Source organism: Mus pahari, chromosome 17, assembly GCF_900095145.1.
Source record: "Mus pahari chromosome 17, PAHARI_EIJ_v1.1, whole genome shotgun sequence".
In the NCBI taxonomy this organism is placed as follows: Eukaryota; Metazoa; Chordata; class Mammalia; order Rodentia; family Muridae; genus Mus; species Mus pahari.
This window is the reverse complement of record NC_034606.1, coordinates 5,952,548-5,972,508: the sequence shown is the minus strand read 5'-3', so window position 1 is coordinate 5,972,508 and position 19,961 is coordinate 5,952,548. Positions and strand designations below refer to the sequence as shown.

The window sequence follows — 19,961 nt, the reverse complement described above, 5'->3', positions numbered from 1 at the left end:
TTTCCAGCTTCTGGCTATTATAAATAAGGCTGCTATGAACATAGTGGAGCATGTGTCCTTATTACCAGTTGGAAGATCTTCTGGGTATATGCCCAACACAATGATGTTCTAACTGTATCCCTGCATGGTCATGTAGCATCTAAACACCTACTTGTAGAGGTACAGAACTAAGTTCAAGCCCCCTTCTGGTCTTCTATAACTCAGTCTCGCTGTCTCATCAGCTTCGAACACTTCCTGGAGCTCAGCTCAAGCACCTTCACTCCCTGTCACCTAAACCACCTTGCACTTTCCTCCTATACAGCAGCCTTTCTATCAGGACTCAACTTTCACCCAAATCTACCCAGACCTCACACCCCCCTTTAAAATATTCACTTTATCTTCTAAATCATAATCATTGTATCCACTTCCAACTTCCTTCATCCAAACCTCACATCCCCCTTTAAAATATTCACTTTATCTTCTAAATCATAATCATTGTATCCACTTCCAACTTCCTTCATCTAGCCACACAGAAACAACTAACACTAATGTAGCACCTGCCATACCACATAAGCACTGGATACCATAGTTTAAAACTCATATAAAACTACATATATTTGTGTAAGGTGCTCTTACACATTAACTAGACACATCAAAACTATCGAGGATATTTCAAAAATAAAGCTTCACCAGTACTTACCCAGTATTTAAATCCTGCAGAAAATTTACAAGGAAATAACACTAAATAAAATATATCAGATGTGTTTCTTGCTTTATATTTTATAGCACTCCAAAAATTTTCTTTTCTGTTTTGCTATTACATTTCTATTAAAAAAAAAATAAAAATAGGGAGATACTGTTGAAAAAAGATGTTACTTTAAAATAGGGTTGTATCTCCTAGCATAAGATTCTGTGTCCCAGCTGTCACCCACTCATTCATTCATTCATTCAGATACTTACAAAGTAGCTATTTATGTGAGTAATTGTCTAAACACTGTGCATATAGGAATATAATTCTACCCTCTCTTTTCAAGCTCAGAGTCTGAGGGAAAGCCTGCTAATCAGCATGTAATCATGAGACAAAGTGATAAGCACTGACAAATCCAAACAATGTGTACTGAAAACACAGAAGGACACTGATTCGCAGGACCGAGGGCATGTGCACGGAGGGATAAGTATGTAAAGATATGTACACAAGTACAGCTCCAAGACAAAGCTGAAAATGCACCCACATTGGCAAGAGTAATGTAAGCCACTGTCTTAGTTAGGGTTTTACTGCTGTGAGCAGACACCATGACCAAGGCAACTCTTATAAGGACAACATTTAGTTGGGGCTGGCTTACAGGTTCAGAGGTTCAGACCATTACCATCAAGGCGAGAACATGGTTTGTAAAATCCAGGCATGCCTGGTGCGGGAGGAGTTGAGAGTTGTTCTACCTCTTCATCTGACGGCCCGCTAGCAGAGTGCTCTCTTCAGGCAGCTAGAACTAGGGTATTAAAGCTCACACCCACAGTGACACACCCACTCCAACAGGGCCACTCCCTGGGACAAGCACGTGTAAACCATGACAGCTATCTACCAGCAATGTGCTGATTGGTGAAAGTGGAAGGAAAAAAAAACTAATGAGATTCAAAGATTCAAACTAATTAATATCAAACTCTTGGGACAAATCTACTTTTCATTTGAGAAATATTACCAAAAAAAGAAAAAAGAAAAGAAATATTAGCATGTAAAACACCTTGGGAGTGGGGGCCATATACCACACGTTAGCAATGCTGGGGGGAGGGGAGAGAATCTCTAGTAACCAAGAGTTACTATCACTCTCGATTACTCTAAAGATATGATTTCTATACCTTGGTTATATCTACCTTGTCTTCAGTTACAATGGGTCTGCTCAGACAACATTGGTCACCTAAGGGTCGGTATGCTAATGGGAAACAGACCAGGAAAGATAAATAAAACTCACCAACTTCATCTTAACCATTCTCTCCTCAAATTCGCAAGAGTAGCTATGAGAAAACAAGCTGCTTTAAATCTCTTCTCATCTTTTTTTCCTTCCCACACGCAGAAGTAGGTAATCTGAAGTAGTAATGTGTCCAAAGCGAAGCTTTAAAACGTTTTTTTAAAAAAAACTTAGAATGCTTGACTCATGAGTTCGCCTCGAACTCCACCTTTTTTTTTTTTTTCCTGGTTTTTCGAGACAGGGTTTCTCTGTGTAGACCAGGCTGGCCTCGAACTCAGAGATCCGCCTGCCTCTGCCTCCCGAGTGCTGGGATTAAAGGCGTGTATACGTGTATACTTCCCACTAGAGGAAAATTCTCACAAAGGACGTAGAGGTACATGCCATCTGCAGTTCTGTCCCTCAACCGCCCCGTGTGGACACAGTCGCCTGGGCGGAGGGAAACCGAGACCGGAGCGCTGGCCTCCCGCTCCTTTCACGGCTCAAAAGCTGGCCAGACCCAAAGAATGCGGGAGGACGCTCCTTCCCCGGGTCCAGCTCCTCTCACCTCTTTGTATGTCCAGCTTGGTTTCGCGGACATAGTTGTCAGGGTTCCGGCTCAGCATTTTCACCTTCATCTTGGCGGCTCTGGGTCTCGGACCCCAGGAGCCTTTAAGCCGGGCTCGACTTACCCGGGGCCTCCACGCAGACACACTACTTCCGCCTTTCGCGGGCTTCTTCCCGTCACGTGGCTCCGCAGAGCCGCAGCCCGATGGCTCAGCTGGCCCTCGCAGCGTTCCGTAGTCTCTCCGGTCGGGAGCTGGAGGGGGCGGTCCTTCGGCCGTCGCTCGCGTCGCGTCCTGAGGGCGAGCGCGCGCGCGCAGCTGTGGGCGGGGCCAGGCCTGCTGGGCGGGGCTAGGCAAGCTTGGCTCGGCTCTGCAGCTTCTCACGGTCGCCGCTTTGCCGCGGGTGTGACCTGCCTGCTGCTGCGTCCCGGGCTCCGGTCCCGGAAGTGGGCTCGCGTCCTGCGGTTTCAGGCCCCGGGCCGCGACTGTCGCCACGGTGGCGGCTACTACATCACGCCCCACGTCGGCGGCGCTGGACGCCGTAGTGTCGACGAACCCGGAGCCCATGACAGGACAGGGCCAGTCGGCTGCCGGGTCGCCGGCGTGGAGCGCGGTGTTCCGCCACGTCCGGTACGAGAACCTGGTGGCTGGCGTGAGTGGCGGGGTCTTGTCCAACCTGGCGCTGCACCCGCTCGACCTCGTGAAGATCCGCTTCGCTGGTAAGAGCCTGCCCACGTCCCGGGCGGCTTCCCTTGCTGCCAGCCCCAGCGAAGCACTCACACCCAGAGGAGACACTGGTCTCCCCAGACTCTACTACCAGGAGCGAGCCCCGAAAATGATGCTGTGCGCCCCGCGCTACCTGGAGCTAGGATTTAGGAAGGGGACCCCGGCTTTCCCTTGTCCCCTAACCCTAAAGGATAGGGAAAGTGAGTGAAGTTTGAGAGAAAGGAGGTTGTCACATTTGACCCTCATGTTCACGAGTCATTCACTCTCAGGGGTAATTTGAAGTCTTAGGGCAGCCACGTGTTTGGCTGTATAAAGTCAAACGAAAGTACAAGTGTTTGAGCTGTGCACTGTCCCCTTCGGAGAATAAGGTCTTAGTTTGGGGTTAAAATATTCTCTAAGGTTTCTTTAGTTTGCAGTATTTATAATATGCATTGTCTGGTGAAGGAAGGGGGAGCTTCTACACTCTAAATAACTGTATTTAAGTGGGAATTAAGTATATGAAAACTAGCACGGCATTTTAGGAATTAATACCAAGCTGCATTACATAGGTGAGCCTTGGTAACTATTTAGAAACCATTTCTGTTATTTCATTTATTACAAACTAAATTTTTCCTGAAAATCAAATCTTTAGAGATGGCTTTAGTAGAGCATTCTAATTTTATTCAGTTTACTTGATGTATGTGTCTTACTGTTGGAACAGTGGAGTCGAACTAAGAAGTACCAACAGTTTCTTATCGTTAGGAAACCTAAAAATGTAATTAGCCTAAGTTATATAAAAGGATTCTACACAACATGAAATCAGTTGCTCAGTAGAATAAATTCAAATACAAAATAAGAGTACAAGTAGACTATCTAAAAAGACTATATAAAGAAAGCTGGTGCCAGAAAGATGTCAGCATTTCCACAGGACCCACATTGAGTTCTCAGCACCCACTTTGAGCAGGTGGCCCAGGGAAACCTCACATCTCTGGACTCTGCCAGCAGATGTGTATACCCACCCAGGGACACATACGAAATATAAAATAATAAAGTAAATATTTAAAAAACAAACTTAGGTGGCTTGTATATATCTGTAAAAGTTCCATATTAAAGTCCTCAACAGGATTAATATTTTGACAGCTAGAGAGGAGATAAGACATTCTGTGGTGGAGAATATGTGGTGCCTGTGGAGTGTATCCTAGAAAAGACACTAAAGAGAAATAATTCCCATGGAGTTTGATATGCATCTATAAATAATTGTTATAATAGTTGCAAACATTGATAACTAACTTTGATTGAACGTGTACTAGGCATTTATTATTCCCTTTACGAAGATGATAATGGTAGGGGGTTGAGTAAGTTGTCCAAGTCACAAGATGGTAAATAGCAATCTGAGGTTTGGGTTCAGCACTTTCACTCTGAAACTGCCCTGTACCCACTCCCTGTAGCACCTTTGTGAGTCCCTAACAGTGGCTTGAACGTGAATAGTCTTGGACTTCTTGAGATGTAGGTCTGTGGCTTGGTGTCCCTCTGACACAGCTTTCTCTAGGAGCAGAAGATGGGGAGCTGAGACTGAGGGTTGGCCACAGGTTGGGTTTTGGACAGTGCTACAGAGCTGTCTAGGTTGAGGAAAGGCAGTTCTTGGTACCTGAGAAGACTCATTATCTTAACGTGAGAAGAGTATTGGAAACTTGTAGGGTAGATAAAGTGATTAGTAACAGAATACAGGATTAAGAGTAGATAGTAACCCCTAATTGAAGTCCTTCCCACAGCAGAGCAAGTGTGTGTAGTGGTAAAGCCTGCAGTTTGACTGAATGGTGAAAGGAAGAAACTAAAGAAGATAACAGTGAAATGTTGTGTCAATTTTTTAGTTAGGGTTTCTAATTGCTGTGATAACATACCATGACAAGAGCACCTTGGGAAGGAAAGGGTTGATTCCTTACAGCTTTATCAGCCATCAGCCAAGGAAGTCGGGGCAGAAACTGAAGGGAGCAGCCTGAAGGAGGAACTGATGCAGAGACTGTGGAGGAGTGCTGCTTGCTGGCTTGCTCCTCACGGCTTGCTCACTTGCTTCTTGTACAACTAAGACTTCCTGCAGTCAGGGTAGAATTGAGGGTGGCATCCCCACCTCCACACTGTGGGCTGGGCTCATCCCCACTAGTAGTCAAGAAAATGTTCTATAGACTTGCCTACAGGCCATCTGGATGAAGGCACTTTCTCAACTGAGGTTCCTCCCAAATAACTCTAGCTGTGCTGAGCTGACATAAAACTAACCAATACAGCAATAACTCATCAATAAGCATCAGTACTGAATAATGCCTACATTTTGTGCTTCCATATAATTAAACCCACTTATTAAAACTACTGTCTAGCAGTGGTGAGGAAGGTTAATCCTGAATGCATATGCTGTAAAACCAAACAATTAATTGACTCCCAAGTAAACCGGAGCTCCAGTGTTGACAGTTTTAAAAAAAAAAAAAAAAAAAAAAAGTAGAAATGTTATCTGAGAAAGGTGAAGGAATTCGTTAAGCTTCCTATGGGAGGGGAGGTGCTCACTGTGAATTGGTCCTAAGAAAAGTTACAGGGATGCAGAATTAGGCCTGGCAAAGCAGTGGCACTCTCTGCAATGAAACACAAAGCAGCCGAGACAGATGCTGTTGAAAGAGGTTGGGAATGGGCACTGAATGAGCTCAGTGATGGACTGTTACCTTAGGTCTTAGGTTGAGGCACCCGCAGGTCTGAAGCTCAAAACCTAGTATTACAGAAAAAGTGGAAACAAACCATCCACACAAAGCATGAGGGAAGGGAATGTATTCACTAAGTAAGAAACGAGTTCTTCAGGTGTGCCAAGAGAAGGAGGGAAACACTGTGTCCTGGGACGGTGGGACCACATACATCATTTCTAAAGCCAGTGTACTTGTTGCTGTTCTTCAGAAATAATTTAAAACCTAATGTCTTCTGTCTTGGCTCCTTCAGTATGCCAACTTTTTTGTTCAGTTACTGTCTCCTGGAATCTTTCAGTGTTAAACCACTAGCCATTATGGTGATGTGAGATCACTGTTTTCATGAAATTCCTCAGGTCATTTAGTCTAAAAACTCACTGTGTATACAACTTCTATGTGACAGCAGGGAAACTCATTCAGGACTTCATCTCTTGTTTTCTCTGCCTTCAAATTCATTCTACCTGAGGACACCACAATTTTCTTTTTCTTTTTTTTTAAGCATGTATGTATATACTTAATGAAAAATTTTGCCTTAATAGTAGAGCAATTACTATATTCTCTTTTGTTGAGCCCGGACCTAGCCAAGGCTGGTCCTTGGCATTTTTTAAAAATTAGAAAAAGAAAGGAGTAATTTCCTTTGTCAAAACATGTATGTGATTATTTTAGTTCCCCCCCCCCCCCGCTCCTAGTACCTTTGAAGTTTGAGCTGTAACAAAATACCACTACAAACAGTTTGGCTTAAACAACAAAAAGGTTATTTTTCTCTTGGGATTTGGGGACTGGAAGGATCACCAGGGTCAAGATGCTAGTCAGGTGGTTTCTAGTGAGAGCCTTTCCTTGGCTTACAAATAGCCCTTTAAGCTTAATTCCTTCCTTAAAGGCCCTGTCTTCTGTGTAGTCCTGTTCAGAACTACAACTTTACCTGAACTTTGGAGATAATACAAATCACTCCTGAAAAGCTCTCATCCCCATACCCACCCTTCCTTCCAAACTAATATTCCTTTCTCCACCAGTCCAACATTTGTGCCCCGCAAATCTCCAGTTTTCTTCACAGAAGATGTCCTATCTAGCTATAAAACCTGTCCACCTTCTGAAGACCAGTGTGTAACCATTCTTATCTATTATCCACACAGTTATTACTAAGATTAACTTCTTAAAACAATAAAGCAAGCATTGGTTTATGGCCATGAAAAGCAGGGGTGTTTTACCTTTTGTCTCACAATTGAATTGTGAGCTTATTATTGAGAGAAAACTGGAAAGCTGCCCAGAACAAGAAAATCTGTACAGAATGAGAGGCACAAAACCCAAGGGGCACATCAGAAGCATGTATGTTGCAAAATGCCTCTCCTAGGCAAATGGCCCTGCTATCTGAAGGTTAGTGTTTTGTGTAAACCTTACAAAACTTAGGATGATGTACCCACTTTACAAAGGAGGACACTGGCACTCAGAGAGGGTAAGATCATGTAATTAATAAAGGGAATTTGATATCCAACCCAGGCTTCTCCTGAAGCCCAGTGCACTTTAATCTCATTTTGTAGTGTAATGTTGACAGGTTAATGATGAAAGAAACTGACTGTTCCACCTTTGCATGGCACTGGTAAACAGAGATGAATCTTCTTTGCCAGACTCCATTCAGTACAGGGTCGGTGGGGGGCAGAGAACTGGGCATGCTTACATGTAAAGGACTATAATTTGTGTGAACTCTTTTGGAAGGTACTTTCACTGTATTTTAAATTTATATTTATACCCTTTAACCTATATCACTCCCTTTCTAATGGCTAATGATAAAGAAGTAATAAGAACCTATACAAATCACTTTATAGGATATCCTTTAGAGAACATTTTACTAGTAAGAAGATGAGCAAACCAGACAGAGGGAACAGGGCATACAAGAGAGGGTAGTAGGAGAGAAGGCTGAAATAAAAAGAGTATATCTATAGAGTAAGTTCCAGAACTGCCAGGGCTACACAGAAAAACCCTATCTCAAAAAAAAAAAAAAGTATAATGATACATGCATACAAAAATGCTGTGATAATCTCCTTTTTACATGCTAGACCTAAAATATGGATGTAAAAGATTAGGAAGAGTTGACTGTGAGAGAGGAGAGTGAGTGTAGAAGTGATGGAATGGCTGTGAGAGGAATGGTGGCCGCAGTGTCTCGGCATCTTGTACAGGTTTAATAGCAAGGAGAGGTGCTTGTGATGCCTAGAGAGGGGAGCATGCAAAGCTCAGTCAAGTAAACTTGCTGTCTTGTACTGTGGGCCTTTATATGTGGGTGTGGCTGTGTAATCTGGTGTCCTGTGCATGATACGGCGGAGTGTTCCCTATTACCAGACACTTCATGGTCCACTTCCAGGGGTAAGTGCCTTCTGAAGACAACCCAGCGGTTGTTGAGACTGCATTGTTCCATGTTTTCCTACAACCTGTTAAGTCACCTTCATTTCCTCAAATTACCTTATTCAAATGTATTTTCCATTTCCTACAGAAGCAAAATAAAAATAAATGCCAAATATAGCTAGGCATAGTGGCATTCTGTACTTCAAAATGCTACTTTTTATGTGGTACAATAAAAAGATATAAAGGACTTTTTTAAAAAAGATTGTTTAGTAAATAGGAAAGGGCGAGTCTGGCGACTGGTCCTCAGGGGCACAAGCATCTCTGTAAACCGTAGTGCCTTATTGTTGAGCCACTCGGGTGGTACGAGCTTCATATTCTGAGTGAGGTGTGGATGTGTTAGTAGAGAAAGAATATCCCGTAGGCTGCCCTTCCTCATCCCTTCGCTGCCCCTCAGGCGCTGCTGGCATTCTTGATAGAGTCGAAGCAGCCAACTAGGCTTTGTTTCTTTGTGTGTTTTTTAAGTCATCTGTGTATTTCATTTTGTTTTATTGAATATGTACAAGTGTTTTGCCTGAATGAATGCATATGTACCAGTTTCGTGGCTGGTACCTACAGAGTTCACAAGAGGATGTCAGACCCTGGAACTGGCATTACAGTGGTTGTGGCCCACCATGGGGGTGCTGAGGGTCACACCCAGGTTCTCTACAAGAGCAAAGTGTGTTTATTCCAAGCCACTGAACAGTTTCCTACACCCTGAGTCATAGTTTCAAACATGCATTTATAGAGTTTATAATCTTGAGTATCTGTAACAAGCATACAAGTGTTTTGGGTTAAAGGTTACTTCCTAAAATATTAGAGGTTTTAATATGCTCTGGCTGAATACTTTGGTAAATTGACAGATGTTCTAATCAAAAAATACCAAATATCCTAAAAACAATTTCCTCTACCCAAGGTTTTCTTGGTGAGTATATTTCCTTGTGGATCTGATTATGTGCTGTGTCTATATGTGGTTCATGGGCAGCATCCCTTCTCACCTGTATGCTCTTCAATGCAGTGAGTGATGGACTGGAAGTAAGACCAAAATATAAAGGAATTTTGCATTGCTTGGCTACCATTTGGAAAGTTGATGGACTACGAGGACTTTATCAAGGAGTAACCCCGAATGTGTGGGGTGCCGGTTTATCCTGGGGACTCTACTTTTTCTTGTGAGTAGATCTGGGGGATTTCACAGAATTGAAGAGGATCGTTATTTTAATGATTTCTGCTTATCACCTCTTTTTAAACTGATGAGTCATCTAATCAGACTTTTTGGATTGGCAGGATTGGGAAGCAATCTTGTCTGCCAGCTGTTATCAGAGATATTTGACCCAGAACAGAGTTCTAATAGGAACAAGATAACAGGATGAGATAGGAGATTTGCAGAAATGTTGCTTTGAGCTGAATTCAGGAAAGTTGAAGTGTTGAGCTGAGCGCTGTGATCAGTGGAGTGCTGACACACTAAAGAGCTCTGCTTTAGTTAAAGCCAGTGCTAACTCTGTAACTCATGGTAACACTCTACATCTATTTTAGTGAAAGCCAGTGATAACTCTGTATAGCTCATGGTGATACCGTACAACTTCAGGAATTCCCAGGGACCATGTTAGTATTCTTAAGCACTTGTTTAACAGCCAAAATAGATTAGGAAAAGGTGACTAAACCTGTTGTCTGTTAGTGATTTTGTAAGTGTTACAGTAGGAACCTGAAACTGTTTTTTAAGATAAATCTCACAATTTCAGTCTATAATAAATTCAATCCTATAAAATGAACTATTATTGTCATGTTTAAGAGACTAGTTCGAGAATATTCCCAAACTAGAAAATGTCTGTAGAATTGAAGTATCATAGCATAGTTATATATTTATCCTCAGCTATTCTAAATTCCAGAATATTCCAGATTGTTTGAGAAGGCTTGGAGAAGTGCATTTGATGCATAATAAAGTTTAAATCAGGAGGAGATAGAGCTGGGAGCACCTATAAGCACATATACCAGAGATCCCTGTTGGGAAGGGAAAGCAATGACCTGATTCCTAGAAGAGTTTGAGATATATTCCTCATAGCTTGTTTTTTTTTTTTTTGTTGTTGTTGTTGTTGTTGTTTTTTAACCCACCCCAACATCTTCATAGCTTAATGACCTTTTAGACGTCATTGCTATTTGGAATAACTCCTACTGCATTCTCCTTAAAGGAACCGCTGCAAGTGTGCTCCTGAGCAGGCACACTCACCTTACTGAGTGTGAAAGAACATAGTCCAAAGCATCATGACCCTGCAGTAGAGGAGCACACGCTGCTGCTGTTGAGCCTGCTTCTGGCTGGACATTGTATGTCCTAATCACTGTTATATTGCTGTGAAGAGACCAAGTCAACTCTTACAAAGGAAAGCATTTAATCTATACAAAAGTCAAAGAGAGAGAGACAGAGACAGAGACAGAGAGACAGAGAGAATATATCCCGAATAGGACAAGCTGTGAAAGGGGTCTGCCTGGTGCATGTTTTCTCTTACTCATCAGAAAGCTGATGACTGGTCCTGAGCATACGTTTGTCTGGTGCCCCTTGACTTTGTCTGCTTCTTCTTGATGTCTATATCGACACAGCATCTCCTCCTTCTCCTAGTTTTTTTCCTGTTGCTATTAATTGTTGAAGTGTCAGGAGCCATCTAGGAGTGTTAGGAGAGGCTAAGGCCAGCTAACAGGTGACTTTCTTAGAGGTGGCCACTGGTTTTTGCATGGCCTACAATGGCTGAGCTCTGAGAGGCAAGTTCCCGAGAGACTCAGGATTTCTTCTTGCAGCTGATATGCTTTTCCTGTCATTAGTACATAGTCTAATGATTCCTGGGTGATTAGCCCACCCTATTGGGCAGATTTTCTGCAGATCTACAAAGATATACCATCATGTAGTAATGCTGTATTGACAAATTGATGATTTCATAGTTCCTGATCATGATTTTATAGAATTCCTGATTAGCTTCACATAATTTTAGAAAGAACGTTTTAAGTGACTTTTTTGTTGTTTTTCCAGAAAGATATAATAAAGTTAGAATCAAGAAAAAAATGTGCCCGCTCCTCATAGAAAATAGTAAGTAAAGGCTGTATAATTAGGAATACAGTGAGCTTTCACAATTATACTAAAAAGAGAAATAGGCTTGGGACAAACTTGTGATCGAGGAAAAGCGTTCTAGATCAGAACCAAGGATGAAGCCATAGGTGTGCTCTATGATAAAACGAGGCCATGGGAAACTGTTGCTTTGAACTTATAATGAGGTTATAGATTGAAACAATGCTTTGAACTTAATATCAACATCCTTCTATAATTCCCTCTTTGTGTAACATTTTATCTATGAGGTAATTTAAAGAACTTTTGCCCAAGAAGATATAAGAAGGCCAGAGAGAAGGAATAAAGTGTGACATTAAAGAGCCCCATCCGGCCGGGTGTGGTGGCGCACGCCTTCTGCTTGTGGACGTTGTACATCGTGGTGCGGAGCCTAGTGCGCACCACGATGTGTGTGTGTGTGTGTGTGTGTGTGTGTGTGTGTGTGAGAGAGAGAGAGAGAGAGAGAGAGAGAGAGAGAGAGAGAGAGAGAGAGACTCTACCTGTATAAAAGATTTTAATTCTTTTCTTTTCTCTCTGGTCCACAAAGAGTTAATGAGTTCTGAGCCTCTCACCTGGCCAGAGCAGGAGAGAAAGGAGAAAGGAGAGAAAGAAAACCATTGCTGATTAGCACAAAAGGGTTACAGAAGAAAAAAAAGGAAAAACAAAACAAAACAAAAACAGTGCTTATTAAAGCACAAATAATAAGATTATAAGGCTAGAAATCACCAGTCTTTGACCTTCATCCGGTGCAGTGTCCCACCCAGTACGGTTCCCCTAAAGGCTGGAGCAGGTCCCTGGCACCATAGGAGTAATTAGAACATTTCACATACATATTGCTAGGCATATTCTTTTATGGGGAGGGTGGTATAATCCCACGGTGAGCCATTCTTGGCATATCCATCCTTAAGTGAGCCTTAATTTGTGGTTTCATTATGCATTGATTTTTGCTTTGGGGATTATGCTTTTACATGTACTGTTGCTTTATGACGCATGTTCAGATTAAACTTGGCCTATGTTTAATATTTGTAGTTACAATGCCATCAAATCGTATAAGACAGAGGGAAGAACCGAGCAGTTAGAGCCATTAGAGTACCTCGTCTCGGCTGCTGAAGCTGGTAAGGCAATAATATAATATCATCTAACAAGTTAAATTCCCTGGGCGGGGATTGGGATGCCAAGTATGTTTGAGTACAGGTCCTCGCTCTGGCCCAGATTGGGCTTGTGGCCTTTTACCTCCACACTTGACTTTTCTTTTCTTTAAAATAAAAGTCTCCCAATTCCTTGTTAAACATTAGAGGTTTAAATGTGCTCATTTAATCATACGAAGTTAGAAATCTCTAGACTCGGCTGATTTGGTTGGGGCTGGAGAGGTGGCTTAGCACTTAAAAGCAAGGGCTGATCTTCAGGGGACCCAGGTTAGATTCCTAGCCCCCACGGGGTGGTTCAGCCATTAGTAACGGCAGTTCCAAGGCATCTGACACCCTCTTCTGGCCTCTGAGAGCACTATATGTATACATGGAGTACTATATATACATATACTACAGAGAGAGAGAGAGAGAGAGAGAGAGAGAGAGAGAGAGAGAGAGAGAGAGAGAGAGAGAGAGGGAGGAAAAACACTCACATAAAGTAATTTTTGAAAAATGGACATCAGATCTCATTACGGATGGTTGTGAGCCACCATCCATAGTTACTGGGATTTGAACTCAGGACCTTCAGAAGAGCAGTCAGTGATCTTAACCACTGAGCCATCTCTCCAGCACTTGAAAAATTATTAAGAGATGATTTAGTTATGGTGTTTTCAAATTCTGTAGCTTAGTAACTTTATTCTTTTGCTCCCCTATGTGTTCCATCAAGAAAAAACAGTGAGACTGAATTTCCATAAAACCTATTTTGATCCATTGTGTTTGTTCATATTACCAGTTCTTTTAAAGCAAGAAATGTCTTAATTTTCAAATACCTAGTCACATGCAGAGACCCAAATCATGATAGAATTTGATATTTATTTACTAAAAAGAAGCTCAACAAATGAAAATTTTAACCAGATGTATTTTTTGATAGGGCAGGAGGTTGGTCGGTTTTGGTTGGTTTGTTTTGGCTGGTTGGTTGGTTGGTTGTTTAAAATATAGTTACATATAAGATGCCCAGGCTGGCCTTGCAGTGATCTTTCTGACACTGCCTCCCAGCTGCTGGGGTGTACCACATGTGTCACCAGATGAGATTGTTAGCAAAATGATCACTTCTGTAAAGATTATAGAATGTGCCTTATTAGACTTTTGAAAGGATTTGAGGCGGATTGTGACAGATCTTGGGCAGACATAATATGCACACATGCAGCTTGAGGAACCATACTCCTGTTTCTTTCTCCTCCCCTAAACCATAGCCCCTCTGTTTAATGTGTGACTCCTAAAACCTAGTCTCTGCCAGGCTGCATGGTTTAGGAGTCTGGAGAGCTTTGCTCTGTCCTTACAAAGAAGCTATTACATTTTATCTCTTAATTTACCTCTCACTGACCACAGGAGGAACATTTTTGACAGTCACAACGAAGTTTTCTTGTGACTCTTGGCAGTGCCAAAGAGCCCACATCTCCCTATTTCAGATAGAGCCTCGTCATGCCTTGTTCACTTTATACCTGTGTTCAGCTGATTGGAATATCATTGTTCCCATTTTATTAATTAAATTTAGTGTCCTACTTATGCCCAATGATTCTGTTGTTTTATTTTTGTTTTTATGACAGGGATTCACTCTGTAGCTTGGGCTGTTGTAGAACTCACTCTGTAGACCAGACTGGCCTTCAACTCATAGAGATCCGCCTGNTCTGCCTCTGCCTCTGCCTCTGCCTCTGCCTCTGCCTCTGCCTCTGCCTCTGCCTCTGCCTCTGCCTCTGCCTCTGCCTCTGCCTCTGCCTCTGCCTCCTCTGCCTCCTCTGCCTCCTCTGCCTCTGCCTCAAGTTCTGGGATTACAGTATGCACCACTACACCTGGCTATGCCCCAGTTCTTGATCACATGGACCTTCTTTATGCTTATGTGCACATTTGAAAAAAATGTTCTTTATCTAATGAACTATTCTTAATCTGGATTGCATGAAACAGTACCTTTTTGCTAATTATTCTTTAAATATGATTTTAGGAGCCATGACTCTCTGCATTACAAACCCATTATGGGTGACGAAAACTCGCCTTATGTTACAATATGGTGGTGTTGCTAACCCTTCACAGAGACAGTATAAAGGAATGTTTGATGCACTTGTGAAAATATATAAATATGAAGGTGTGCGTGGATTGTACAAGGTAACAAATTATCATGAATATATTTTGAATACTGGAAATTGCAGTTAATGCTAACTTTTGTTTTTGCTTTTGCTTTGTTTGTGAGACAAAGCCTTGCTAGCTAGCCCAGACTGTCTTCAACGCTCAGTCTTCCTATCCAAGACTACGGAAGGCTCGGATGTTTCACCATGCTGGTTTTTCTTGCCTTGGAAACCATCTCCTTTGTTTCACTTCTAAATGACCTCTATTTGTCCTAAAAAGAAGGCAAACATATGTAGGAAATAATCGGGTGAACCGAAATCTTGTTTATAATATTGAAATTGTACTCCAAGCTATGCTTCTTAATTACTGTAAGCTGTCTTCATTGGTGTAAACCTTTGTCAGCTATCTTTTTAGTGAGCCATGCAGTTAGATCACCCATTTCTTGTAGCCCTTGGGAGTTGTCTCTGATAATATATAAAGAAGAGATCAGTGAGTCTTAACAGGATCTTATTTTTACTAACTATACATACACCATGAATTTAAAAATAATAACCAAAAGAAAAATTCAACACCTTGCCTGGTTTTTTTCAGTGCTAGGAACTGAATGCAGTATTTTTAAACTTTTTCTTAGTGGCAGCAAGATCTGTTTCCAATTTTGTACTTTTTTCTCTTGCCTTAATTTCTCTTGGTGTAGTTACCTTTGCATGGCTGTGGCCACAATGTATGAGAGAAACAACTAGAGAAGGGAGAACTTCCATGGCTTGCAGTTTTAGAGGTGTCGTCTGTGGGGAGGGCAGGCAGAGCAGGGCAGCTCCATGCTTGGAAAAGAGGAAGTCCTGCTGCCCTCTCCAGGCTCCAGCCCCCAGGATGTGTCTATCTGTATCTCTGTGTCTGGGGCGTGTGTGCCACCCTGTACATACCCACAGGGATCTCCCCAGTCATGCTCACAGGGAAGAATTAACTACCACAGTCTTTTTCTGTCTTTTTTGCTTATCCTCATTAAAATATGTACATTGTTTAAAATTATTAATTATATAAGTATACATACATATATAAATATAAAATTTAGGCTGAAGTAATTGTATTAAATTTTAAGCATATAAACTCAAGGTTATAGATCTATGGGCAATTTTATTTACAATTATATTATTCAGTTCTGTATTTCCTTTCATCGTTTCTTACCCTGTTCTTTTAGAATACCCATGTACAGTCTTTTGAAATATTATTAGCTTTACTTCCTTTACTAAATTTAACCTCCTGTTTAAAAATACCAATTCTTAATAGTGTGGATCTTTTTTGTGTTCATATGTATACTATTTAAAGAAAAATAACCTATGAAAATCCAAACAGCTTAAAAAGGAGAAAGCAGTACTGTTCTTAAGATCTATGTCATGTATGTATACATACATATGTATGTGTGTGTATGTATCTCACGTGTGTTAAATGCATACGTTTATAATATATTTAATGTAGTATAAACATAATATGTGTTAAATATGACTTATCTTTCCCTTCAGGGATTTGTCCCTGGGCTGTTTGGAACATCACATGGTGCCCTTCAGTTTATGGCATATGAGTTGCTAAAGTTGAAGTACAACAAATACATCAATAGATTACCAGAAGCCCAGCTGGTAAGATAATTATTTAAAGTAATGTCATTTACTTTTGTGAGCACTAAGTAGGTAGAGGTTTTTACAATGTGTTTACTTTGACAATATTGCTATCATAATAAATATTCTGTCACTAATTTAACTAACAGTTAAATATTTTATAAGCTGATGGCACAGATGTTAAATAGAACCCCATATTAAATAGACCTCGTGTTAAAGAGATAATGGTATTTTTTATAGATTTTTTTTTTTATGTACTTTTTGCTTTTAAAGAGACCCTGCTTATGTTCTCATTTTAGAGTACAGCAGAATACATCTCTGTTGCAGCACTATCCAAAATATTTGCCGTAGCAGCAACATACCCATATCAGGTTGTGAGAGCCCGCCTTCAGGATCAGCATGTGGCTTATGGTGGTGTAACAGATGTGATCACAAAGACGTGGAGGTGAGAGCACGCGTGGAAACATCAGAGCTGCCCCAGAATTGCCTTGCGTGCCCCGACTATTCACTCCATACTAGTTTCTAGGACTCGTCTGGCCAGTCTGCTGTGGAAAAGAAAAATGTGGCTGTCCTTGCTTTCCTGTGTACTTGTATATGTCATGGTAAAACAATGTTTCTGAAGCCTGGTTTCCTCATTTGTAAAATAAGACTGTTTGGGCTCACAGAGTTGTTACTAAAAAAAAAAGAAAAAAGAAAAAGGAAAAAAAAAAAAAGAAACAGAAATAAGTGCTTTGAAAAGATATCAGCACAGAATTTAAATCTCAAAATATTTGATTGACATTGGATGTAAGTAGTCAGAAAGCTAGTTAAATATGTTTGAAACGGCCTGTATCTACGACTGATGCTGTAACTTTTATAAGTACTTGTCTCTGAGTAGAAGAGATTATACATGAATAATTAGATTATTATAAGTAGACTTCCCTTGCATTTCCCTTTAATTCTAAAAGTCCTGAAGAGACTGTGTTTGAATTTAGTTCACTGTTTGAAGCCAGGAGCAGGGGCTGAGTCTGACTACATTGCCTGCCTTTGGCTCCCCTTCCCCTAGCTGGGCGGCCTTGTCTAGCCTCAGTAGGTGATGAACCTAGTCTTAGTGCAGCTTGCTTGATATGCCAAGGTTGGTTGGTATCATGGGAGGCCTGCTCTTTTCTGAAGAGAAATGGAGGAGTGGATGTGGGGTGAGAGGAGATGTGGGTTAAGAATTAGGAGGAGAGAAGAGGAAGGGGAGACTGCAGTGGCAATATAAAATTATTTTTTAAAAGAGATTCTGGAAATCTATGTTAACTTACTAGGCCTTTTTCCCTATTTTAGGTATTAAGGAAATAAAATTTTATTTTTATATGAGATATATTTAGTTTTGTGTACCACATATCAATAATGGACATACTGATTGCAAACACGCATGTTTGTTTGAGATAGAGTCTTTGGGATACAGCTCTCATTAGCATGGTGCTTAGTGTCTAGCCCAGACTGACTTGATAGGCATTAGACTTGTAGCAACCCCTCCTGTCTCATCTCCCTCCTCAGAACTAAGATTATAGACCTGAACCACCACACCTGGCTGCCAAGAGAGGTGGTTAAGTTAGATCTGTTTTGTCAGCTTTGTCATCCACTTAAAAACATTGGAATGTATCACTAAAAATATAGTACTTACGGTACAGTTGTGTTTTAAGGTGTCCTTGCCCCATAAAGATTTATAAAGAGCTTATAGATGATATCCCTTCAAGGTATCATCCAGTGGTCTCAGCCCCCCTGTAAGTGGGGCGAGGCTTGACTGCATCTTCTGTGCTCTGTGCTAATGAAGTGCTTATGTATTCACACTGGCTGCTTAGGATAGTAAGTGTGTATCTCTTCTCCTTTAAAGGAAAGAAGGCATCGGTGGATTTTACAAAGGAATTGCCCCCAATCTGATTAGAGTGACTCCAGCCTGCTGCATCACCTTCGTGGTTTATGAAAATGTCTCTCACTTTTTGTGTGACCTTAGACAAAAGAAAGTGAGCTAAAAGAAGATCCCAGTGTATGTTCTTGAGGCAACAGCCAACTCCTTTGTGTTTGAAGCACAAAGCTCAGAAGAGTTCTGCAGAGCTACATAGCTGTAATCCCATGTCTGTGTTACCAGTGGAAGGACTGCTGAGTCATCTTGATGTCTTTTGCTCTTTGCATCTCCCTGTGTGTGTGGAGCTTAGCTGCCCCTACCTGGAGTGGGTGCCATCTGCCTGACGTTGCAACTGATAACCACTGCGAAATGTACAGGATCTTCTATTTTGTTATTCAGGGAGAAACTCATTTGCAATATTTGTAAATAATTTGATGAATGTTCTTTTTTTTCTGAACTCTCTTGCCTGGATTGGCTTTAAAACTGACCATGTGCAATAGCAAGGAACTGGCTTCTTACAAGAATGACTATATTTAAAGGGTAAATTAAACTTGGAGAACTTACAAATAAGGTATTATCCAAATCTAGCCCATTTTGAATGGGGATATTTTTGTTAGAAAAAAGTCTGTTATAGATGTGCTTTATTTTAATCCAACTGGAACACACTAAGTACAGAAATTGGAGAAGTCATGTATTTTTCTGAGAAATATCTAGCACCTTTTGCCGTTCCATTGCTTAATTATTTACAGGGAGATTCTGGACACAGACCTTGTATTTTGGCCACAAACACTTAGTGTGTGGTTAGGGTGTATAAAACCTGAACTTCCAGCATCCGGTGAAGCCTTTATTTAGCATGTGTAGTTACAAATCCCTCATCAGAAATGCTGGCTCATGTTTCACAGAGATAGAATGTTTGCTGTAAGTTTGTTGAAAAACTGAATAGAAACAAGCATTCCATTTCCCTTCATTTTTAGATTTATGGTTCCAGATTCCAAATAATTGATTTGTCTACATTGGTTGCTCAAATTCAGGTTGAAATACAAATTGCATTTGTCTGTGGCCATTACTGGTTTGATTTCTGTGTCATTGTAGATCTCCAGGTAAAAGGCCTGCTCCTGAAGGATGCTAGACTGATAATACTAACTCTTGTGGTGAGCAACTGTCAGTACTGCTGCACTAGCCTCTATTTTTTGTAAATAAATCATTCTGATCAAAGCTGTATTTAAAGGGTTCTTTGAAAATAAGCCTATTTTTTATATTTTGCAAATAGAATTGTTTTGAAAATAAAAAATGAAAAGATAATTTATATTTATAAAAATGGTGTTTGCTATAATATCCTTTACCTTTATTTTTTTACCTTTATTTTTTAAGTATGTTTGTTTATTCAGCAAAATTGAAATATTTTAAAATCACAATATACCGTAACAAAAAGCAAGTTTTTCGGCATTTGCAAATTCCTGGCATGTAACTCTTTGAAATTTGGGGACAATGAATTAATATTCCCAGGAATTCTTAGAAATTTCAAAATTACTATTTTAAACACAGTCATGGCTATATCTACACTTTATTTGGGTATCTCAAATTTTTGTTACAGAATAAAATACACAATTTAGTGTAAGTTAGTTACTTATACTAGTAAGTAAATACAAAGAACTACAGCCTACAGGAATATTTAAATGATGAGAAATATAATTTGTAATTCAGATCTCCCAGGTAAATAACTTCAGAATATTTTATAAATTATGTATTTCATAGTTGCATGGGATTTACCCTGATGTCTGTATAGAAAGGCAAGCTATAGTTGATATTAAAGTTTTAGAAGTACAACAATCACTTGAGTTCTATCTGCCTCAAAT

The 19,961-nt window shown here is 40.7% G+C and overlaps 2 protein-coding genes across 2 annotated transcripts in view; one reads left to right on the top strand and one right to left on the bottom strand.

The window, feature by feature from the left end:
• Dcaf13 (DDB1 and CUL4 associated factor 13) overlaps nucleotides 1–2,663 on the bottom strand; it is a 36,271-nt gene extending 33,608 nt beyond the window's left edge. The window contains exon 1 of the mRNA XM_021216777.1: nucleotides 2,488–2,663. Within this exon, the coding sequence (XP_021072436.1) occupies nucleotides 2,488–2,557 (70 nt within the window). The 5' untranslated portion in view covers nucleotides 2,558–2,663. The remainder of the gene's footprint in view (nucleotides 1–2,487) is intronic.
• A 167-nt stretch (nucleotides 2,664–2,830) lies between these two features.
• Nucleotides 2,831–19,929, top strand: Slc25a32 (solute carrier family 25 member 32). The gene is made up of 7 exons (XM_021216849.1): nucleotides 2,831–3,204; nucleotides 9,305–9,455; nucleotides 12,404–12,489; nucleotides 14,501–14,661; nucleotides 16,140–16,253; nucleotides 16,532–16,677; nucleotides 18,094–19,929. The coding sequence occupies exons 1-7, from the start codon at nucleotides 3,051–3,053 to the stop codon at nucleotides 18,230–18,232; spliced, it is 951 nt and encodes a 316-aa protein (XP_021072508.1). The 5' UTR covers nucleotides 2,831–3,050; the 3' UTR covers nucleotides 18,233–19,929.
• Nucleotides 19,930–19,961: the final 32 nt, after the last annotated feature.